Source organism: Coenobita brevimanus, chromosome 14, assembly GCF_032717465.1.
Source record: "Coenobita brevimanus isolate Jiangsu-jjx chromosome 14, ASM3271746v2, whole genome shotgun sequence".
NCBI classification, from domain to species: Eukaryota; Metazoa; Arthropoda; class Malacostraca; order Decapoda; family Coenobitidae; genus Coenobita; species Coenobita brevimanus.
Window position 1 is genome coordinate 958,991 of NC_136967.1, and position 24,962 is coordinate 983,952.

At 40.0% G+C, this 24,962-nt stretch overlaps 2 protein-coding genes across 2 annotated transcripts; one reads left to right on the forward strand and one right to left on the reverse strand.

The window, feature by feature from the left end:
- Positions 1 to 11,342: 11,342 nt before the first annotated feature.
- Positions 11,343 to 17,184, reverse strand: LOC145417700 (uncharacterized; the record flags this gene model as incomplete). Its single annotated transcript, XM_080286310.1, has 4 exons — positions 11,343 to 11,756; positions 12,449 to 12,583; positions 13,287 to 15,876; positions 17,009 to 17,184. Coding segments are annotated over 4 exons (3,315 nt in total), but the record flags the coding sequence as incomplete, so codon positions are not given.
- Positions 17,185 to 17,793: 609 nt separating this feature from the next.
- Positions 17,794 to 24,487, forward strand: LOC145390429 (ES1 protein homolog, mitochondrial-like). Its single transcript, XM_080265358.1, has 6 exons — positions 17,794 to 17,948; positions 19,016 to 19,156; positions 19,818 to 19,963; positions 21,600 to 21,769; positions 22,182 to 22,258; positions 22,400 to 24,487. Exons 1-6 carry the CDS (start codon positions 17,859 to 17,861, stop codon positions 22,535 to 22,537), a joined length of 762 nt encoding a protein of 253 aa, XP_080121484.1. The 5' UTR covers positions 17,794 to 17,858; the 3' UTR covers positions 22,538 to 24,487.
- The last annotated feature ends 475 nt before the right edge of the window (positions 24,488 to 24,962 follow it).

The following is a 24,962-nucleotide window of genomic DNA, read 5'->3' on the forward strand; positions in this document are numbered from 1 at the left end:
AGTAGCTATAAAAAAGAGATAAAGATGCAACAGTGCAGTGAAGAGACAGAGGTTGAAAGAAGCCAGTAAGAGGAGGAGAGTTAATGAGATGAAAAGCCTTTGTCTCCACCCTGTTGAGAAGAGCTGTGTGTGGGGAGCCTTCCCACATGAGAATTTTACTTCCATGTCGAAAGGAGATACTGAAAACCAACTTTGAAAAATACAGCATTTCAGGCAGTGGAAAGAACACTGGGCTACATGTGTCAAGTCAAATGGGGCCTACTTTGAGGGGGATTAGTGTCCTAGCTCAACAGGTTAGCTATTTATTGTTTTAGAGGGTAAGGTCAGAGGCTTTCTGAACAGACCAGGTACTGTATTATATATCGTCATTTAAAGACATGTTTATGACAAAGGGAAAGTGAGTACACTATAGCACTTGCATCACAGCAGATTACATCGTTATTGCATCTTTATCATCTTGAACTACTACTCTGGCCACTATTTTTTTTATTCTCTCCTTGCATTGCTCCCTCTTACTGCAGGTACCCAGCACCCAGCTAGCTTCAGACTCACCCCGTTTTTGTCCAGTTCCCTAATGTAAATATTATCTGGTTCTCAGACTCTTCTGTGTATCCAGTTGATTAACTCTGGATCACCTTATTCTGTCTTCTCCACTACTGGTGACCTCCAGTCATTTAAAAATTCAGTACATACAGACATCTCAAAATGAACGTTTCTTGAATTTAGCTTTCCCTTTGTCCAGTTTTCTCTGGCAATGATAAATTTTGCATGCTATCAGCCTTTGGCTCATTCTTTTTACATCAAATATTATTTGGTTTAGTTGCCCTCTGGTTTTAGATCGCATCTGCCACAGGTGGTATGAAATTTTCAGAGATCATTTATTCTGTTGATTCTGTGTTCTCAAAACACCATATTTTTTAAGACTGCATATAGTACTCAGTTGTTTTTAAATTCTCACAGAACTGTTTTAATGGTCATGTACCTCTGTTGTTTTAAAATTCTCATGAAACCATATTTTTTGCCTGCTTTTGGTTTCTCCAAGACATTACATTATGATGCAGAAATAGAAAAAAACTCTGATTTTCTTTGTAAAAATGCAAACAAACAGGAGCTTCAAACATTAATGCTGTTACCCATGGATGTATTTTTCTGTAATTCTGTGCCATCTGCAGGTGATTATACTCAGGTTGGAAGACTTCTTGATCCTGTTGGATTGGAGATAACATTGATTAACCCCTTCTGTGCTAGAGAATTTGCATTGAGCTGAGTCGGTGTTTGTGGTGGTAATCTGATAAAATAGAAAAGGATGTCATCAGGCTGGGTTCAATGCAGTGCTCTCTCAGGCATGGCTAAGCAGTTATAGATGGTTCATTTTCATTAGACGGAATGAGGCTACTCTCAAACTGGAAAACGATGTCATGTTTGCATGAAGTTGGATGAGCCTTGGATATGATACAAATCTCCTAGGTTATTAGTCAAATCAACCCTCTAATCTGACTGCATGCTGCCTTCACCTGAACTGAAAGGGGTTGGGAATATTTGTCAGCTTCAGGAAAGCTGACTATACAGGAAGTTGAAATGTTTGTAATGTACATATGTTGGTTGTAATGTGTCAGATATTTTAAAATTTTAAAGGTTATATAAAAATAGGGCTTATTTATTCTGAACATACCTTTCATTTATACGGGTGGTTAAAGCATGTTTTCTTAATTCCTGTAGTTCCTGACATTGTGCCATTACTCACAGCTGTCCATAGGCTGGGATGTTTAATAAGCCAGTGGGTCTTTGTGTAATTTGGTAACCCCTTTCAATCCAGTGTCCTATTTTTAAAGTGTATTTTTGTCATCTGCAGATAATTTTATTCAGTTAGGTAGAGAAAATGAGTTGTGAAGGGGTTAATGGAGACTATTTCTAACCCCAGATATAAAGCATTTTTCCGAAGTTAACATAACAGTCTGCAGGTTATCAAGACTATAAATTGTTTTTCCAGTTAACAAAATGATCTGGAGGTAGCAAGAATATAATTTGTCTTTTCAAAGTTAACAAAATGATCTGCAGATAGCAGTTCAAAAAAAAAAAAAAAAAAAAAAAAAAAAAAATCAGATGGAAGGTAGGTAATGTCAAACACTGAAGACTGAATCCTAGGGGGGGGGGGAGTAAATGTTTTACATACAGGTATATCAAATAAGAGGTTCTGTCTTGGAATCTTTATATTTACTTAGGTTTTATAAACCACAATGTCATTCCAGGAGGTATATGGTGTTGTCGTAATTAAATGATACAGTACAACACAGTAATGTAAAAAGACGAGCATCAGGAAAAAAAAAAAAAAAAAAAAAAAAAAAAAAAGCAAACTACTGTAATTGGATGCATGTAAACACTACAGAAAGTCCTCATTATAAGTCACCATTTTGGTAATCTCTTTTGCTATTAATTCCACAGTTAATCCTAAAACAACTGCATATTAAGTTTCCATAGAGCTGGTACTGGAGAGACGCCTTCACGTGGTGACACTGATATATCGAGTAGCAACACTGTCTAGTTAAACAAACATCCCTCAGCTCCCTCCTTATACTTTGAAAGATGGATGACGGACAGTAAAAGATGGACATCCTCCTCACTGCTGGAAGGAGGAGGATGGACTACACGTGATGGGCTACCTCATCGTTGAAAGAAGGATGCTGGACCATAAGAGAAGGACAACTTGGGCCCACAGTCAACTGGGTTCATATTCAAATGAATCTGGGTCCACAATAACAACTACTTATTGAGCTGTTTGGCCAGATATTCCCAGTTTACAGTATCAATTGTATGAAAGGCTGTGAATCCCTGACTTACAACATGGACTGTCTGTATCTTGTCCCAAACACACTGGTCACATCACTAATGCCTTGTATAAGCTCATATATTGGGGTTACTCTCAGGACTTGTGTATAAACTAAGACCAATATGCAAGAACTATTACAGTGTCATAAAAATCAACCACTCCATTATGATGATGTCTTTCATATTTTATTTTGCTGGAGACTATTCAGCTTAAGAGCGACTTTTCTGATTTAGAGGGGTTAGATCACTATATCCTTCACTAATTCCTTTGCAGTTTGGGATTACAGTATTAAACTATAAAACTGATGGTAACTGAGATGAAAAATGCTTAGTACTGAAGGGCTAAGCTTTTTTTTTTTTTTTTTATTATTATTTCTTATTAAGTACTACTACCATCAAATTTCTTCAATTTAGGGAGAATGACAGCCTGACTAAGAGTGTGTATATAAGTGAGGTGAAGGGGGAGGGGGAGACAGAGGATGAAATGGAGAGATAGGTGGAGACATAATGAGAGAGGGGGTTTGTGAGATGGAGGGATGGGAAAGGTATAAGGGAGATGGATTGTGAGTTTAGGAGAGGACAGCCTGAAGGTGGAGGACAGTTTGACATGAAGTTGTCTTGCTTGTGGCCATCCCTTCCAGGGTTAAGGCATCCAGTTATAGATAGATATACAGATGAAGGATCTCTAGTATCTAACTTTAACCTCTCCAGTTCCAAAATCTCCCCTCAAAGATGAATATAATCATCTGATGAAAGCATGAATAAAATACAGAAGACATCCTTGTAAGGAAGGGTTTAAGGTAAAGCAGAATACTATAGGTCCTAATTTCACGTCAACACGGTACAGGTAAAGTGAAAATACAAAATTCAGTAATGGCACACACCAACCAACACTAGAAACATCAGTAACATCTTCAGCATGAGAATGTATAAATATATATAAGTATTATATTTATGAGTTGCATGTAATTCCACCAAATCATAAAGTCTCTCCCAAGCTGATTACAATATTTTAGGGATTGCATGAATTAAATAAAGCAACTCATCATACTGAAGGGGTTTAGTAAGACTCCACATATCCACCATCAAAACTTGGATGTGCCTGGTTTCTCATGGCCTGCTAAGTACAATAGATAAAGGGTGGGGGAGGAGAAAAGGAGAAAAAAAATATTCTTAATGAGTCTCCAAACACTGAAACATATATCCTCTTTCCATAACTGTATATTATAAGCTATTTGGCCTCAATAACTCAACAATAGCTTTTCCTTTAATTATACTGGTAACACAACTTTGTTAACCTTGGGAGGAACCTCACATACAGACAGGGTTTCAGATTATTTCCACTAACTCCCAGAATCTGAAAGTTCCATCCCAAGTTGCATAAAATCATCTGTTTGAATCTGTGCAACATACTTATGAAAGAGAAGATTAGGTAAAATGAATGAGGAGGTGAAAGAAAAGAGGATACAACAGGATAGGACTGGGAAGAGGAGAGAAGAGGAAAGGAAAGAAAACAAGAGATGAGTAAGAGGTAAAACAAGAATGGGGGGGGGGGGAAGAGAGAAGAGAGAAAATAAAAATACCTCAGAAAGCAAAGCACATCACCTCCAATGGCCAAGTTGTAGAGTCTTACCTGATGTGGCCTAATACTTGTGCTACATGGCTGTTTACTGGATCAAAGAGTGATTATAAGGTCTAGAGGAGTAGTACCCTGCATGTTTGATCACGGCATTTCTAATAACAAAGGGTTGTCACTTATAAATTAACCACTTTCAGGAGAAAATGTAGCCTTGGTTATGATGTTGAAAAAATATATGATATGTTTACAACAATAATAATGGGAGCATCAATATTTACAAAGGAAATACTGGAAGATCCTATTGTAATATTAACTGTACACACATAATAGTAGGAAATTAGCATAAAACATATACAATACCATACTTTGCTACAGTATATCCAAAATGCACGCAAATCATATATTGCAAGCATACGGTTATGAACATCTTTATACAGTCATATTACACTTTACATAAGAATAAGGAAAGCAGAGCTCCCTTCTTTACAGACCTTAAATGACTTCTGTACAAACCCGAAGTGGCTTCTGTACCAGCCCTAGAAAGAGTTCTTTACAAATCCTATTTACTTACTTTCACCAACCATTTGTGGCTCATAGTGATCATTTAATATGTATCACCTCTACAGTAAGTACCCCATCTTGATATTTTCATTGTTCCCCTGATTCTTTTGCATGGTTACATTATTATTTTCCAAACTTTTCAGATCTCATATTTAGTTGCATATGTATGGAAATGTTGTCGTGATGCAGCATTTGCATTATTTCATACTCTCATACCACATTCTGTCATCAGTATTACACTTGTTTACAACTTGCTTTGTGGCTCATGACATCTTTTGCTCAAGTATTATGAACACACTGGTACTGTACTGTATAATCAACATCTTGCAATCACAGCCATCACAGAATGTTAAGTGACTGCAGTTCCATCACCATGCAGAGCTTTTGAATAGCTATCAGTACTTTATGAGAAAGCAATACTATTATACTCCAATGCATGCAAAATATTCTTAAAACACCTTCATGCGTGTATGACACACAGTGTAAACCTGTACATGACATGCAACTCCATGACACCAAAAGGTGCCTCAGGAAAATGTCAAAGTTATTTAGTAATAACATGCATATTACACATTGTTGAATATTTACAGTATACATCATTGCCTTCAATTAAGTATCCTCATCACTGTAAAATTTGTGTGATATACTACTTGAGGCATCAGTAGTGTCATCCCTCTGGTTAACATTCTGTCAAGAAAAACTCATACAACTTCCACATCTTGGTTCATAAGCTTGTTGTCATGACAGACTTTGTAGCTCTTCTTCCTAACCAATTTATTTTGCATATTACAACTTACAGTACTTTTATGTGTTGTTTACATCTTTGTAATATCAACAAAGTTTGCATCTATTTTTGTCACACTGAGCATTATGGATAGCCACCATCAGTTGACCATGGCTGAAGCATGCAAACATGTGGGAGCCTTTATAGATGATATGAAACAATACAATAATGGGCTAAATACATTGCTTAAGAAGATGTGTTATGAAAGCTACTAGGCAAACAAGAATACAGCATCTCAAGTACCTATCCTCAAACACGTGTCAATCTTCCACACACACAGTATCGCATTTATATTGCTTTGGGGCGAGTCAAGGGTAAGCAGGAGTGGGTCACTGAGCAGAACAATCCAACAACACAGCAACAGCAACCTGTCACTTTCCTGGGTCCAACGCTTTTACAGTATGTTACCTTGGTAAATGGCACTTCCAATGGCTTGACCCTCTCCTATCAAAGCAACAGGCCATCTTCCAACAGCCATTTACATTTCTTAATTAACACTAATCTTACCAATGCAATGGCTATAATGAATAAAAATTTTATGCTTACCAGAGGAATACTATATAATAATTTATTTGGTATCATTGCTTAAATTACAGTATTTATATTAAGTATAAACTCACTCTATCTGACAATCATTTTGCAGGACACCAGTTAATATTACCCATGAGGTGAAAGTGAACTGTGTTCATAATTTTTAAGTAGTAAAATAGACAAATGCATTCAACTACAAATTTGACACTATCATCTTACAGTTATCTACCGGTCATCCGAAAAATCACAGTTTGGTAAAGAGTTTGCAAGGAAGCTGTGAGAATACTGTTAGTAAACTCGGCAATGGTCAGCATCCTCAACACTCAGTAAAAATTAAACAGTGCCATAAAGGGTGAAAGTACAGTCTCAACCATTTCTGCTTTAAGAGGCAGGCTTCAGGTCTCAAGCAATATTTTAAAGTTTAAAAACTTTGTTCACTAATTCCACAGTATCCTATAAAGATATCCATCCAGTCAAACACTAACATGAACAGTTCTGCCGTATTGTCTTCTATAAAATGGTCCATCCAGTTGTATATTAACTTACACAGCACTGCAACACTTAAAAATCTTGAAGCGTGCCTGTACAAGTGGAGCTAAGGAGACTGTACTTACCCACAACTGACAATGACAACTTCATAAAATATTATCAGTAAGCTACTTCATTTCATAACCATACTGCTATTGCAGAGAAAGGTTAGTACATGTCTAACTAGACAAAGAATGCAGAATCATCATCAGTATCTTGCTTAAACTAAATCCAAGTAGTACAGTCAACTACAAAAGGAGGGAATGCATTGTCACTCCCAAGAGGAGTGTGTCCCTGGGTACAAGTAATGCCCCTGGTATATAAAACACCACACTGGGGAAGAATGACAAAAGTTGCCATAAAGTTTATTTTTACCAAAATATGGTATCATTTTTATGTGCCAGGTATGTATCTGTATTTAGGTATGTTCCAGAACATTGGCCAAATACAATTGTATGTGGAAACCCTGGTCATATCTTGAAACTATTTTCCACCACATCAGTGAAACACGATGTTAGATCTTTAGAGGACTGTAAAAAAACTTTTTCCCTGCTAGGGATGCATTTAGATGCTTTCAGTCAAATTAAGATCAGATGATTTTGTTCAGCCAAAATAAGTCCACCAACTGCTGGATAACAAGCATTAAAAGACTATAGCATCAACAATTTTGGTGCTACTATGGATTCAAGAAATTCATACACTAGAGTTCCGACTTATTATTATTTTTTTTTCCTATTTCTGGATCTTCCCCACTCCATCTATTAGTGGGAATTTGGGCACAGATGATGATAATGATGATGATGTCATGTAATGAACAGCTGTATGATCCATTTCACTTGGTACTCTTTTAATAACTTCTCTTACTATAGTATTGTGTTTTCCTGTCCTATTTCTGGAAAATTATTTACAACAATGATGACCTACTGTCAAATAGACTGGATTCAGGTGCGAGTCATAATAAAAAGGCACAGCAAAAAGGTAAAATAAAAGAATAAATAATGCACAGAAGAAACACAGTACATGGCTATAGGAAGTGGTTTGATGTTGCCTAAATATGATTTACACAGCATTTTGATATTTCTTAATATGTGGCATCAATGCAGTCTATTATACCCTGACAGTTTTAAGTGGCATTTTGTGATAAATCAATGTGAAAACACCAGTCACTGTAGACAGAAAGCATATTTATTAACAATATTCAACATGACCAAAACAGGAGAAGTGTTAGGCGATGTTACTGCCTATTTAATTTGTACCTACTGAATAGGTAAACAAAATCAGATATAAACATTAGTACATGTTCCTCAATTCTGCATTGGAATACGAAAACAGCAGTAAGTCAGAATCAATGTACAGATGATCCTGATGAAACTGTCAAATATTTATCACTGTTTCTCCTGTCCACTTTGTATTATGGCTAGTAACAGGAAAATATACATTTTACACCAACCACACTGATCTTGTAATTTTGTGAACTGATGAGAAAGAAAAGCACCATTACAGTTCTTTGCACCCACCTCACCACCACCACCACACACCATCCCACCTCACAATATTAGTGCTGATGAGGTATACCTTCACATGATGGCACCAATATGACCAGGTGTTGGGCTGCTTGGAAATACAAATGCTCCTCAGTCCCCGCTCTATCGCCCAAAAGGTGGGTAGCAGACTGCAGATAAAGAGCAACTTTGGCCTGCAGTCCATGGGGTTCACTTTGGGATGAGCCTGGAGATGCAACTACAGTGCTACTACTCCTATTACTACTACTACTACCATCACCATCACCACTACTACTACTACACTACCTTACTCCAACACCTCAAAATCAGAATGACGAATTTACCAATGTCTGACTAAACCTAAAATCTGCTTTATAATCCTCTAGTTCATTACTGCAGTGGAAAAGTACTGTACTCCTAATAAACCATAACTTCCCTAAAATAAAACAAACATGCAAAAAGATAATTAATTCACCAATAACTGAGGGAAACACAGTAATGCCAAATACTTTAGGGCATACAACAAATACAGGTGCATACATTCTGAGTGCCACTGAGGACGTATGGCAACAGAGGGAGACGTGTGGTTTTAAGTGACTGCAGACTTTCAAATCATGGTAATGGACACATACCAAACTTAACTAGTACCCTATCGATTCATAAGTAAGTACAGCAGTGAGTAATTCAGAGATGTCAGTTAATATATACAGCAGTACCGGAAAACTCATCATCACCCACTTAACATCATAAATATGGTAAAGCATTTTTGTAGTTAATTTCTGCTGCTGCCAGATTATTTTACTCAGTTTACGAGTCCCTGTCACACAGCAAGTCAATGAAAGTTATATGTAAACAATTCAAAAAGTTAATCCCAAGGTGGAAAAAAAAAAAAAAAAAAAAAGTATCATTAGACTGATGGGGCAGATGAACATTTATTTCCTAAATACTCTATATATTTAGGTCAATGGTGAATTACATGGACAAATGAACACTTCTGTTGGTTAAGGTCACACTCCTTTATCGCCACGTAAGATCTTGCTCTGCTTATCACAGTCATGGTAAGTCACTGCAGATACTCCTCAGTTAAAGCTATATATCCATTTCTCTCTCTCTCTTTCCCTACACTCACAACTCTTCAATCAAACCAAAACAATGTGTCTTCCAGGAGTGAAGGGGTTATTGAAATCACCATCACACCTCTCCAAATTGAAAATTCTCTCCTAAAAAAAAAAATAATAATAATAATAAAAAAAAGTTATTTTCCTTATTCTGCAATACAGTACAGCATTTCATGCACATATCCTAGACTTTAAGTGAGGAGTGACTGTAGTTTTAAAGGTCATAATTTAGCTGGCATGAGAGACTTCATAACAACTTTTTTTTGGCAATTTATCATGCATATTTCACCCTGCTACCAGACATTCTGTTCCGTGTTATCTTGTATATTCAGTACTGATAAAGTCTGCCTCAGTAACACATAAGAGCATTAAAAGGTGTTTCAGCAGTAGACGCTGCAACCCCATGCCCATCTGATATGTAAACCCAGTGGACTGCAGGATTAAGCTGCCCACTTCCCGGAGTCCACTGATCTCATCTGGGGGACGAGGAGAGCTGAGGGATGTTTGCATAAGCAGGTAGCAGCACAGTCTAGTTATACCAGTACCACAACATAAAGGTGTCCCTCTCCAGTACCATTAAGTAACATGAAATTGATCACCAAGGAAAAGATGCTATGAAGCTTCTGATGCCACCTGCAATATGGCCTTAAATATCTACAAAATTTCTTACACACAAGTGAGGAAAAGGTTGTCTTATTAATAGTTCTACAGTAGGTATTTGTTCATAAGGTGTATACTGTACATAAAAACTATAAACTGAAGATAAACACAAGTGCTGACATTGCACAGAACCAAATGACAGATTCAACCATAGTTCATGTTAGCTTGTGATTGTGATAAGAGGGAATGCAAGAGTACATTTATTTATGTATATGTTTGTATAATGAATTGACATGAGAAGTGTCCATGTTTGCATTAAATTTGTACAGGAGGAACTGTGAATGTGTTTGTGTGTGTATATATTAGACTGGTGTGAGGGAACTGTGCATGTACTGTAGTTATGTGTGTGTGTGTGTGTGTTTACATTACATTGGTGTTTGTGTTAGACATGCCTAAGTGTGTGGGTGTGAGTGTGACTCAGTGTGTTGGTATACGATGTATAAATAAGTGTGTGTAGGACAGGAGGATATCAGAGCCAACACCCCAGCACTGAACTTGACTGAGAATGGCCTGATCGTCAACTTTTAATGGGGTAAAACAAAATAACATTTACAGAATATACATTAAAGCCATAACAGAAATTTCAAACAAAAAGAAACTAGTTAAAACAAATTTGTAATAACTGAAACTTTAAAATTATATTACATTTAAACATTTTATCCTTAGGCAAAACAGGTTATCAAAACAGATTACATAAATGACATAAAGGATATAACATTCTCTACATAATATTGCATATACCAAGCAGATGACTGTGCACATTTCAGGATCTGTACATGAAAGCAAAAAATAAAATCATACCCTTTAACCTATACGTACCATACAGCATTTTCAACAGCACCAAATGGACAAACTGAAATTAGTGAGATTCAGCTTCAGTCACTGCTACAAAGGGTCCTGCCACACCAGTTCTCCTCCAAGTTAAAGCTTATCTGGGCTGGGTTGAGTTAGGCAAAGCAGGGTATGGCTGGGTAGAACAAGCTTGGTCGGAGTGTAGATGAGCAGAAGATGGTTAGACATTATTATTGATTTACAGAGCTTGTTAAAGAAAGTTATATTAGGGCAGGGCAAGGCAGAATATTGGAAGCAAGGTTAGTCAGGTAAGGTATACCCCATACCTGGTACTGGGACAGAGCAGGGAACTGGGAAAGGTAAGGTAGGGAAAAAGTTATGATAGGCCAAGGAAGGGTAGGGTTATACTATTGCAGGGCAGGGCAGGTTTAGAAAAAGGCTAGGGCAAGGCCAGGTATGTCTCAGCTGACTACATCAACTTCTCTGGGTGATGCCCCCAGTAGGTGTTCTGGGGCTGTGTGCTGCTGCTCCTCCCTCCCTGGACATTCCACATCCCCTTCCACCAGCTGTTCTGCCTGCTGCCCTGTGCAGTCCAGCCCTCCACTCACCACTCGCCCCGCCTCCTGTCCCCAGCACCCCATCTCCCCCTGTACAGTTTGTTCTTGGCTCTGAGACTCCACCTCATCATCTGCTACATCTTCCTGTGCCATACACGCATCGTCACTCACCACTGCCTCCGATGCCAGACACATCATGTCTGTCATGCCCCTCTCTTGGCCTGGTGGGTCATCCCCACCTACAGTTTGCTCAGCCTCACTTGTGGCCTGCTTGATGGCCTCTCGGTATGGTCCACGCTTCCTCTTGTTATATCGCATCTGCAAAGTTTCATTATCATCACTGCTGTCATACTTACCATCATCTGTACTTACATTCTTTTACATCATTTCCAATTCTTCTATGTCCTTGTTTTGTAACTAAGTCTACTTGCTATCTACTGAGACATACCCAGTTCCAAGAGCTCATTCAGTGTAGTTGGGGGGGGGGGGGAAAGGCCTTTCAACAATGCACACACACAGCTGTCACCCTTAATGAACTTGTCAAGTACAACATATCCAACTAAAAACTATTAAAAATTGGAATGATGTGGTCTGTTCTTCATAAATTCAGAAACAAAAAAGTCTACACTATGAACTTGTCAAATACTGTACAGCATATCCAACTAGAAAATACTAATAATCAGAATTATGTGGTCTGTTCTTCACACACACACACACACACACACACACACACACACACACACACACACACACACACACACACACAAATCTTCTTTCCTGGAAATTCATCTGAGCTGGTATGTACCAAGTCACAGCTACCAGTACTGTGCAAATCCAGTTTATTAAGATACACTGACAGGGTGACATGGAGACAATGTGTTTGTGGCCAACCCTTTCAGGCTTAAGGCATCTGGCTATGGAGCACAGTCCAGTGCACAGAAGGATGGACAGGCAGATGTTGGCCTTAACAATACTGAGGCAGACAGACAGACACATGGCTAGATACCAACCTTAAACATCTTGAGGAAGGGTTGTAGTGTAGCAGCGGGCATGAGTGATGACGTTGATGAGCCATACCAGCTGACATGTGCCTGTTGCCACCGAGCCTCGCCGTTACCCTCTCGCAACACTCGCATTCCTACCACCTAAACACATGAACTACTTTAAGAACATGGGATCCTAAAAAGGTAAAATATTTACACTCCCTCTTCTGTCTTTCTTTCCTTCATTCTTTCCTTTTCCTTCTGCTTGTGGTTGACTACGCTGAGTGACAAGCCAAATGGTTTCCTGAACACCAGGAAACCATTTACTACACTGGGTGGTAACCATATAACCAAATTTTGGCACCTGGTGGTTTAGTGAGTAATGCCACTCAGGGAGAGTGAGGCTGGTCACTCTCACCTTAAATGTCAAGACCAACTGCCTAGCCCATGGCTTCTACGCTCCTCATGGGGCAATGTAGGATTGGATGATGATGATGAACATATGGTAAATTTTATGAATACTTGCTACATCACTCACAATATCCCTTCAGGTAACAAAATAACTATATGATATAAAATCTTGAGGCTAAATCTAACGTGGCTCTGAATCTTCCAATAAAATATATTATGATGCTCTAAGGTACTAAGACAAGGTAAAACTGCAGTGAATAATATCAGTCCATATGTAGATGGCTATGATGTGAAATCCTTATAGCTACAATATTCTGAGAAGTTTGTTGGTCTCTTACGAAAACAATAGATACTAGGTTGATAAGTTAGGTACTGCTCACTGTCTCCTTATTTACTGTAATAAAGTGAATCAATATTTATATTCACAACAGTACATTAACATGCGAGTGCTAACCTTGGCTGGCCACCATGGGAAGCCATGTATCTTGCCCCAAACCACATCCCCCACCGCCATCACACGCCCATCCCCAACTTCACATTGCTGCACCTCCTGCCAGCTCAGCCGCATTAGAAGTGCTGCGCTGGGCTGTTCATCCCCACCGTCCATTGTGCTGGGGAAGTCTGGGATGCTGCCAGGATCATCACTGTATGGGGAGTTGCTGCCGGCTAGGGATGGTTCAGGGGTTTCCATCCCATATGGACCCCCGGCCCCCAGACCGACCCCATCCCGTCTGCTATCTGTGAGGTACCCCAAACTCTCCATATTCGCACCCTCTACATGATATGCATTGGGTGCTTCGGAAGGGGCACATTTATCATACTCCTCACACTCTATTCTCAGGGATTTCTCACACGTGTTAAACCCCTCACAGGTCTGATCCTGGAGCTGGTCCGTCAGATTATCTTCGCTACAGCTTGGGTTGGTTGGGGTAACTGTCCGCTCCCCATCAGAATGGCTGGAGTCACACGCTACATAACTGGCATTACTAACTCTCTTGATGGATATGGACAGTTTATGACGGGAGGGCTGCAATGGAGTGGTGGCAGTCTGTGAGTTTAAGGTGCCCCCTTGACTATGAGGCATGGCAGAAGACTGGTCGGTTTGGTAGTCGGACCTTTCAGAATTCCACTGTAGGTCAGGAGTTATATTCTCAACAGGAATATCAGGATCTGCCGAATCTGCTGCATGTGGTGCACCATCCTTCGTGTCATCCTTCAAGTCCACCTGAACCTTGCTGTCGTCTGCCAGTTTGTGCCTGCGTTCATCCTTGTGCTTCTTTTTATGCTTCACTTTATGCTTGTGCTTCTTGGGTGGGAGGTCCCTGGTGGAGAGGTCAACAGCTGTGGCTCGGGCAGGTGACATTCCCCCAAATCGTGCTGGAGATGTCCCACCAAACCTGGCAGGGGAGAAACTACCTAGCCTGGCAGGGGACATGCCACCCAGCCGCAGGGGAGACATTCCACCGAACCGTGGCGACATCCCACCAACCATGTATGCCGGTGACGCTCCGCCTAACACTGCTTTTTTCTGGGCCTCCTTTTTGGCTTTCTTCAAGGCCTTTTTGGCAGCTTTGGCACTCATATCCTTGTCTTTCTTTGTATTCTCTTCCTCTGTGTCTACTTCAGGGTTACTAATAGTCACAACAGTACTTCTGGAAGGTATTTTGAGAACAGTTCCTTTTCCCTCAGGCCCAAAAGATATCTTAAGAACAGGCGTTGTTTTGGGCTTGTCACCTTCTGTGTCTTCACCAGTAAGTGTCTGTGTATCACTCTCATCAATATTGTCTTCCGATTCCTCTCTTTTGTGCTTTTTCGCGGTTTCATCAAACACACTCTCATCCCATAGGTCTTCCATGGATCCGAGAGAGCGCTTTTTTCTCAGACTCATCTTTTCTAAAGGAATATCTTCCAAAAACCCTTTTACAATTTTATGATGCTTGGTATCTCCCACATCATCACCCTGACTTTCTTTCTTTGGGATCAAGGGAAGGATGGTTAACTTTGGTATTGGAGACATTCGCTCTGATAAACAATCACTAAATTCCTGATGACCCCCAGCAGCCAGGCTCACTTTGTGCACATTGCCGGATCTTAGTTTTAATTCTTTTCCATCACCATGGGACTCACCCAAGTCACTCACTTTCCTGCCCTTTCCACTCTCTTTATCCTTCTTATCACCTAAAGTTTCATTTACAATACCACTTGCCGTTAATATCATTTTGGGAATACTCTGTAATTTTAGATCACCGCTTTCACCCTCACAGCCTTCCTTGGAACTATCACTTCCTGATACACCAAGATTGAGTGTGGATATAGTCATCTTTGGAATGCGACCCTTCCGCCTCGTGTCCCCATCAGAAACACAGAGGTTTGTCGACAGTTTCAACTTTGGCACTTTGCCATCAGAGGTTGAGTTATTACCAGACACTGAATACAAGTGGTTTGTTCCTGCATTATCTTCGTTATCACTGGGCTCCGGCTCATTTCGGGAGCTTCGGCTTGAATTTTTCCTTAAACAACTCACACCTTTACTGGTGGCAGCTTCTATTTCACTGGGTTTCAACTTAACCAGCTTGGGGACCAACCGTACATTTTTCTGTGGGGAGCGATCTGTCCTTCGGCTGTGTGAGGAGACACTCGAGTCATGGCCGCTTCGATCACGAGAAGTCCGGGAGCTTGAGCGCGTTTCAGCAGTTGGTCTCGCTGCAGTCGTAACTTCATTGGTCTTCTGTCCCTTGTTACCACTCACATTTTCAGATTTCTCATTGCATATTGACTGACACTTAGAACACAGCACTTGTCTGGGTCTCAAGCGCACAGTCATACGGGAGTTTTTAAAGCGCTGTGTGAGGGATATCGATTGACGCAACTGCACACCTTTTTTGTTCTTGGGATTACCGTCCACAACCGGGTCCTGCTGGTAGTACGTGTGCCGCTGCTTCACTGAAAACAGTTTATCATCATTTTCAGAGACCATGGTAGGTTCTGGTGGGGGAGGAGGAGGAAACACCCCACCTGGTGGGTAGATACCACATGGCAGTCTCCTGGAAGAAGAAATTTATACCATATAATACGTATTTCACTAACTTGTGTACAATACCCTGTAAAGTCACTTTACATCCCCTCTTTTTCGTTTTTTTTCTTTTCTTTTCTGAATAACATCCACAAATTTTACATAGCTATATGGTATTCTACCAACATTGCGATGTATCTGATACAATATAAATTAAGAAGTGATTCATTAATGTGCACTGCATGTTACCGTGACAAGATAACGTGTGTGGTCACTCTTGTACCAGTACTTCTTTGGCTCCACTAATTGCTTTCCTATCACACATTATGTTGAATTTTGTAACATTTACCATCTCCAGCAGCTTCGTGTATCAGTCTAGTGCATGACGATGCACACAGTAAACAGATATTTTAGCATTTGTGTTAGGCCTTACTTATTTAGTTATGTGAGTACTTTTTTTTACTTTGCATGAGAAAACATATTCCTTTATGTCCAAACAACACATTCCTATTTCCAAAAATAATATCTGTTAATGTCACTTGTGCTCTGCCTTCTTCTATTGCCTTCTTATCCATAATTCGAGGTACATTCCACATGCTCAGATGTACCATTAAAATGAAGTTGTTGACTAATTCCAAACAAAAATCAAGTAAAATTAAATATAACAGTATTAATGACTTCCTTCTATATCAGAAATTCAACGAAAGTTTTAAATACATTCAGTCTAAAATACTGTGAGGCAAATTTTCCCAATAATTTACCTTCAGCTTCCCAATGGGCCAAATTATCATTATTAAAGGCAAGAAGAAGTGTACACTACATTTTTTTAAGTAACATACACTAAATCCAGGCAAAGAATGAGACAAACTGGCCCAACAAATATGAGCTGAGAGAAACAAGGGCAGAAAATAAACAAAGGTGAGGGCTGGCTTCCCTGCTCTTCAAACAAGACTATTTTGAACATCCAGGCTTTGTGAGGGGATGCAATGTAGTTCATCCACTGCAGCACCTCCCTCTAAGAAAGATCCTGTATTTCACAACCTCTAAAATGATGTTCCATGTGAGAAATCTGAAGCAACAGACATGCATATTTCTAATGCCAAGATGGCCAGCAGGGCCAGCCATGACGACACCTTCAAATATGAAGCCTTATTTCTCCTCACCCCTTGGATGAATCCAGCAGAACTCCTTGGAAAACTTGGGTGCCATGTTCATAGGACACAAGTAGCAGGTCAGGGTAGGCATCCTCCACCGTCACTACCAGTTTTTGGCCTTTGCATATATCAATACTAGGTGGTTGTTGGCCCTCCATTTTCCTGTCGAGTCGAGCCCCGCCATGTTACTGGGCGGCGGGGGAGGCGGGGGGCACATGGCCTCGCTCACACATGCATATATATTACCATTTTATCGCACTACCAGCGCTCTAGATAATATTCCAGTTTAAAGAAAATGTTGAGAAAACTACGCAGAGAACATGTGTACAAAAAAAAGTAGGTAAATTGTCTCTGCTGCCTTGAAAATCACTTTAGCTTGTAAGCACTTGAACGAGTCAAAATGAAAACGGTCGACTTAAAATAAAAATGACCCTCCTCAGAGTTGATTAAATGAGCATTTGCGCATGCGTGGCGCCGCTGTCACTGTGCTTGTTGCAATTTTAGGCCTATTGAGACTACTAAATATTTGTAGTTTTAGCCTTTGTGCATCACTACATCTGGTTCTACGATGGATGCCTAACAATATATGCAATGAACTGTGGTGGGAGAGCGCACAGGAAGCTGCTACTGCTAATTCCATTATTCTGCGTATATATTGTGTGCGTTGCTGAATCGAAGTATATTTCAGTGAAAAATACACATTTCTATTTTTAAAGATAGCAGAAGGATATTTGGCAGTATAGGATTACGTTTTTAATAGCTTTTTCACAAATCCAAAGTCTCTGCCAAGAATTCGGACAATTGGGTTGTGCTCAGCTGTCTGGGAGTTTCGGTTGACACTACAGAATATAGCTTGAAAATGTTTAACCTGGTGAGGACAACAGCTAGGGCTACAGCTGCTCGCTTCTTCTCCAACAGCCCCACCATGCAGGCGCCTACAGTGGCCGTGGTAAGCTTAATTAGAGTTAAAAAATGTTGTGTCTGGTTGCCGGCTGTGGTGACAGGAACTGCATTGGGTATTTTAGGATTGTTTTCTGCAGAACGGTTGATTTAATGCTAAACTGAATGTGCATCCCTACTACCAAAAAAGTGTATTAAGGTAGTTGTTAACAGCATTACAGAGTGTGGTAGAAGCCTTGGCGGTTCCAAAACCTCAGTTTCATAACGGCCCATTCCACTTTGTGATAGGTTGCATTGATTATTAGAATGAAAATCCAGAGTTCGTCTTGGGATCATATTGCAGATATGTTGACCATGAAGTTCCAAACACCATCATATTTGTTTATAATTACTCACAGTTACTAAACAACATAGGCCACTTTACTACCCACTGATAGTAAGGTGTAAGATGCATGGGGTATTGGTGTGTAGGGGGGCTGCACCACAATGAGGGCATGGTGGAATATTAGTTGTATTATGTGTTGGTACTGAGGCAAAGATGGGATTAGCATCATAACCAAGCTAATTATACATGTATCTCTTTGGGAAGGGTAGTTTTTGAGAGGTGAATGGCAGCCTTGCCACTAGGAAGGGCTGCCTGGCCTGTAGTTACACTTATATGCTGTACACTTATAATAATAGATGAGGGAGTAAGATTACATCTTTGCTAACTCTTAAAGAAATCCCTGTATCAGCTTAATGTTGGCCATGGTACAGCAGCTGTTTCCTGTGAACTGGAGGCAAAACCAAGTACCGTACCCAAGGGGGGGAATCAATTCCCGAGCTAGACCTGATCAGATCATATAGCCCTGCTAGGGTTACAGGAGAGCGCTATCCCTCCCAGCACAGCAGCCACCGGGCGGGGTGTGAACTTGCAACCTCATGATTACAAGCCCAACACCCTACCGCCCTACCACTGAGCTACCGTGCTCCCCGTACCATACTGTACCCAAGTGAGCTAATTACTGGTACTTCCCAACTTATCAAACACCAGCCACCCCACTGTCTTACGCAGAAAATGAAAAATGGTATATAAATTATTCATGTGTATGTAAACTGATACTCTGTCTATTTCAGGTGCTGTCTGGGTCGGGTGTGTACGATGGTTCAGAGATACACGAGGCATCAGCAGCACTGGTCAGCCTTACTCGGGCTGGGGCTGAGGTTGTTTGCTATGCCCCACATGCCCCACAACTCCACGTCATCGACCATACTAAGGTAACCAACATTCAGGAAATTGCATCATCACCCACAGTCATCTAGTCTTCAGTCCATCCATCCATCATCCTCATTGTTTTTGTTTCATTATCATTGTCAGTGTCATCTTAGTAGTAGCTGCAATGCCAAGCTAATCAGAATGTGAACATGGTGGATTGCATGCCATATTTGCCCTACTACAGTCCACCGTCCATCTTTCAAGGGATAGGGAAGGATTGAGATATTTGCACAACAAGGCAGCTCTACTGCCCAGTCATACCGGTGCCACCACAGGAAGTTGTCCCACGTCTGCACCTTCATCATCAGTCCATCTCTGTTTATAACCAGATGTCTTAATCCCATAAGGGGTGGCCACAAACAGATTGCCTCCATGTTGCCTGTCCTTTGCCATTTGGCACTTTATCTACAGCACATACCCCCTCCCTCATTTACCTTGCCACTCCATCACTCCATCTCATCCTTGGTCTCCCCCTCCAGGTCACTCACATACACTTGTCTAGTCAATCACGCTTTCTCTGTCCTCTCCACATGGTCAAACCATCTCAGAATATTTCTCTTAACACTTGCAGTCACATCCACATCAACACCACAGTACTTCATCATCTTAAAACTGTATGTGAGACTTCCTAGTCTGTAAGTAATTATTAACATTTTTGTTCAGGGTGCCCCGATGGAGGGTGAGAGTCGTAATGTGTTGGTGGAATCAGCCAGGATTGCGCGAGGCAACGTTAAGCCTCTTGCCGAACTGTCATCAGCTACTGCAGATGCCGTCTTTTTCCCAGGCGGGTTTGGGGCTGCTAAGAATCTGTAAGTACCACATGTGATGTACTGTGTTTTTTTACTTTCAGCTTGGCCTGAAATTGCAATCTCTCCATCTTGAATGTTGAGACTCAGTAGTGGATTAACAATAGTGTATGAGTCATGAAGTTCTGTGGAAAGGATACGGAGCCAGAACCCCCCCCCCCCCCAACCATTGAGCTACATGTAATAAGCCACTAAAGGGAGAAAATCTGGGCCAAGTTAAGGTGAATGAGCTATAACATCATAGTTTTGCTCAGCTGAGGGAAATCCTGTAACTTGGAGGGTTTAAAAGCAAAGTATCAATATTGTAGTTAACCCTTTTAGCATTGTAGACTGATTCAGTATTTCACACAGCCTAAGCCAAACACTTTACAGTCTTCTTCAGCTGAGAGAACTTTTAACAGTTAATTAAGTAAATGTATTAGATTGTTGAAGCAGTGAAATGGGGAATGTCAAGTGGAAAGATGAAGTAAAAGAGTTCTTACAAGGGGATGAGTCAAATAGGCAGAAGGATGGAGTGGTGAGTTGCATCCTTCCCCCCCAGGATAAACAGCCACTCACTTGATGTGGTGCTGCTTTGCATGTCTACCTTTTCCCCTCTTCCTTCCTTCCTCATCTGTTTTTCCTTCATTCTTTTTTCTTCCTTCTGTCTGCAGGTGACTTTACACTACCTATTCTGTCTTTCTTTCCTTAATTCTTTCCTCTTCCTTCTGTCTGCAGGTGACATTACACTCCCTCTTCTGTCTTTCTTTCCTTCATTCTTTCCTCTTCCTTTTGCCTATGGGTGACTCTACATTGACTGATAAGCCAAATGGTTTCCTGTACACCAGGAAACCATTTACTATGCTGGGTGGTAACCATATCACCAAATTATGGCGCCTGGTGGTTTAGTGAGTAATTAAGGCGCTCCAGTCAGATTGAGCCAGTGCAGGTTTATATCCAAGGGGTGGTTGGGGGTTTATTGCTCACTTATTGCCACTCAGGGATGAGGCTTGCCACTCTCATCTTAAATGTCAGGACCAACTTGCCTAGCCCCAGGCTCTTACACTTCTCATGGGGCAACATAGGATTGGATGATGGATGGATGGATAAACTCTTTGTACCATGCTTTGGGCAGTTTGTATGAGAAGGGTAACGTCAGCCTGGAATCTACAGGGTTCACCTTCAGATGAGCTTGGGGCAACAACAAAGCCATGTTTGACACGCAGTACGGTAATTTCACTTTAGACATAATCCAGGGAGAGGTATGTTGATGGTTTGATATGACTGACATGCATTGTAATTTCTGATTATTAGATACCATAGGTATTGATAAAAATACAGATATTTTATAGACCATTATGTAATACTGGACTGTAATACCTACAGTGTCATTACAGGTTGTCCTTGTTATGAGTTCATTTTGACATTCTTTTTTGTTATTAAAGCCTCAGAAGGGTAAAGGAGATTAGTTGTTAAAGCACCATTTCTTACTATTTACTGTAGTTATTACCATAAACTGCAGTAGCAGTTGTTTTTAAAAAGTTTTGATACTGGAGATCTCATCCCTTACTTAGCTATAACAAGGACTACAGGTATATAGCTACAACCTGTAGTTTTGATCCAGCCTGTGAGACCTAACTCTCAAAATCTTTACCATCAGTTCAGACTTCGCAGTGAAGGGCGCAGACATGAGCGTTGCAAGTGAGGTGGAGAGAGTGATCAAGGACTTCCATGGGGCCAAGAAACCAATTGGCCTTTGTTGTATTGCACCTGTCATCGCTGCTAAGGTTCTCGGATCCTCAGGAGTCACTCTTACACTTGGCAAGGCTGGTTAGTAAAACTGCTGTATTATTTATGCTGACATCATGATACAGGCACTCCCCACTTAATGGCTGGGACCATTTTCTTGTTAAGTTCATTTTCTGATAAGTGTGTATGTTTTTTTGTGCAAAACTTACTGTGAGTTCTTTAATATCTGTAGCTAAGAGTGGCTTTTATCAAACAGGACCTTCCCCTTTTAGTCCAGTACAGTGAAGTTTTATTCCACTTTTCTCTTTCCATGTGTTCTGGACACTATCTCACTGCATTCTGAGGTGGGAAAAAAATAAAAATATCAGGTTGATGATGGTGATGGTTTATGACAGCAGGAATTCACATTACAAGATTATTTGTATTGCTTTGTGTTTTCTAGTGCTTACAGTGCCCAGTATTTACTTTTTCTTTCCTTTCTCTATCTCTTGAGATGATGGTTCTGGGAAGTGGCCATATGCGGGCTCCATTGATGCCGCCAAAAGTTTTGGTGCAAATGCTGTTGAAAAGGTAGGTTGTTTTTCATTGTTTCATAATTATTAAATACCCATTACATACAGTAACCTACAGTTTTTCTTCATTACACTTTACAGCAGATATTATGAATTTTACACCTCATTGTCTTAATACAAGCCTTTGCTGACTATGCAGGGTGTGAACGAGGTGGCAGTAGACGAAGCTAACCGAGTAGTGACAACACCAGCCTACATGTACGAAGGCAAATTCCACGAGATTCATGATGGAGTTGCCAAGGCAATCAACTCACTCCTCAGCCTCATCAAGAGCTAAACCAATGTTCACGTACCTCGTATATACTGTGCTGTTTCAACCCACGCTGGAAACCAAGTGTTAGTTTGTATAGAAATTTTCTTGTTGGATTTGCCTGTCAAGGATGGATTGCATCTAGATGAGGCATTTCTACATATTACTAGAAGCCGTGTTTACACTAGGATTTTAGGTGTGTGTAAGTAAAATTGGCGGCACATCAGTCACTTGACTTAAGTTGCCTCATAGCAGAGTGACCTTTTTTCCCATAACTGTTTTGTTAATATCATGAGATTTTTTACAGGAAAGGAGAATGAAAGTGCGAAACCCTGCTAAATTCATGTCTTCAAAAGAAAGTTATGCAAGAGCCAAATCAAGATCTGTTAATCTTGAGATGGCCAGACACATTGTGTATGAAAGCCAAACACCATGAGCATTACTGTACTTCACTTTGTATTTCAGTTGAATTCTTTTAAGAATGTATACCTGTGTATAACTGTTCGACAAAAGGTGTGTAATATGTTACACAACATTTATTGACCCTGTGAGATTTGATGAAATATCTTGAATGAACTCAGTTCCTGTCGCCTTTGGTCCCTTCTTCTGTTCTTAGTAGCCTGTAGTTGTTATAAAGTAACCTTTGACAGTGTTTTAGAAAAAGAAAATGCTTCCAGATATGAATTTAGCTAAATGTTGATCGCAGTTAGTATCAAACATGTGATTGGCTCAGTTCTGTATCTGGATATGGCATGTGTTTAGATAGTCTTAACCTTATGTTAATGGTGCATTTTTAAAAATTATGCTATTATTATACTGCATACAGCTATAATGATTGTAGACAGTTTTACACTGAAAGGAAAATAAGAGCTATAAATTATCATTGAAACAGTTGGCTGTGAATAGAAATCTGATGCTTGCCAAGTTCTCTTGAAGTGATTGAACATTTTATGAGTTACTGCACGTTGTTTTTTTTTTTTTTTTTTTTTTTTTTTTTTGATAACTAGTACTGTACAGTAATTGAAACTGTACCTGGATTTATACTGGTGAGCTTTAATGAAAATTTACTTTAAAATTAAAGACCAACCAAGATATGCCAGAGTTTAATGAGAGCAATGTATAATGCTCGGTATTTATTACTTGAGTGCTGTAGTCTTAAAATTGTAACTTTAAGATTTGATTTACACATTAATTTAAATAAGTTTAGTACTATTCTCTCCAGATAATACATGTACAGTATTTACACTTCATGGCCTTGCACTTAGTATTAGGTGACAGAGGCCTGTGCATTGTGTGGTATACAGTACTGTATATAATGAAATTTATACAGATATAGTGAGCAAAATTGAGTGAATTACCTGATCAGCTCTTGTGCACAGAAAACAGATGTTACAGTATAGCATTATACATCCTAAGAAGGAGATTATCAGTTCTTATTCTTGAGAATTTATTAAGTAAAAGTTATAAAAGTGCTCTGTTTCTCTGTCCCTGATGTGTTTGTCAAGTGTTTTAATAAGTGTGCAGATGAAGTTTTTCTGTTAAGCCAAGTTGTCAAAAGCTTGAATGATTGTGTCTCATTTTACAGTACAGTCAGCATTCACATAACATGCGATCCTATAGTGCAAAACATAACACGGGAGGCAAAATTTTATGTCCAAATTTAGTCTCCGTGAAAATTATAGACATTGAATGGACAGAGGAAGCTGCCCTTTTCTTTTAACACCATACCATGCGACAGCAATAGACATAATGCGGCCAGAGGCCCCAAATTATCATTCAAACAGTCATAACATGGCAAATTAGGGTCATAATGCGGTGTGGACACAACGTGGCCAGTGATAGTCATAGCACGGATTGCATCACCGTATGATATGGCTGTCTGTCTGCGCAGTGTCGTCACAGTCCACTGAGCATTCATGCCCCAGTTGAGCCTTCCCACTCCCTGCACTGTGGCTGCACACATGCTCTGTGTGATCTTTGTGACTAGTAGGAGTCCTGCCCTGCCTCTGAACCCCACTCCACTACCCCCCAGCAAGCCCACAACCTCTTCCATTTAAGATGAGGAAACCAGCATTTATGTAATGAAGTATTTATTAGGTAAATGTCATGGGAAAGAAAAAACTGAAAATTGCCACAAAAGGTGAACTTATGGATGGCTTAGGTGCCATGAAACCTTTTAGCATGTAAACATATGGCCCTGTAACATGGGATTCTCATAAAGCAGGAGCTTGAGGGTATAATATTCCCGCATTATGCGTGCGCTGGCTGTACTTGAAACTTTTATTGTACATTTTTTAGTCTACTGTTCATGAAGACTTTAAGTGGGAAGTAGATTTGTGATGAAAACTATAGTTTAATATTTTGGCTTCAAAAAGTTACTTTTGTATTACCCTCTTCATGGTGTAGGAGTCTGAAGCTATGCCACTGTAGCCCAGAACACTAAGGCCTGTAT

What these genes read in the sequence shown, in the direction of transcription:
- LOC145390429 (XM_080265358.1), top strand. Translation starts at nt 17,859, where the DNA reads ATGTTTAACCTGGTGAGGACAACAGCTAGGGCTACAGCTGCTCGCTTC. An exon ending in ACGTCATCGACCATACTAAG is followed by an intron (nt 19,157 to 19,817) that starts GTAACCAACATT and finishes ATTTTTGTTCAG; the next exon opens with GGTGCCCCGATGGAGGGTGA. An exon ending in GTGCAAATGCTGTTGAAAAG is followed by an intron (nt 22,259 to 22,399) that starts GTAGGTTGTTTT and finishes CTGACTATGCAG; the next exon opens with GGTGTGAACGAGGTGGCAGT.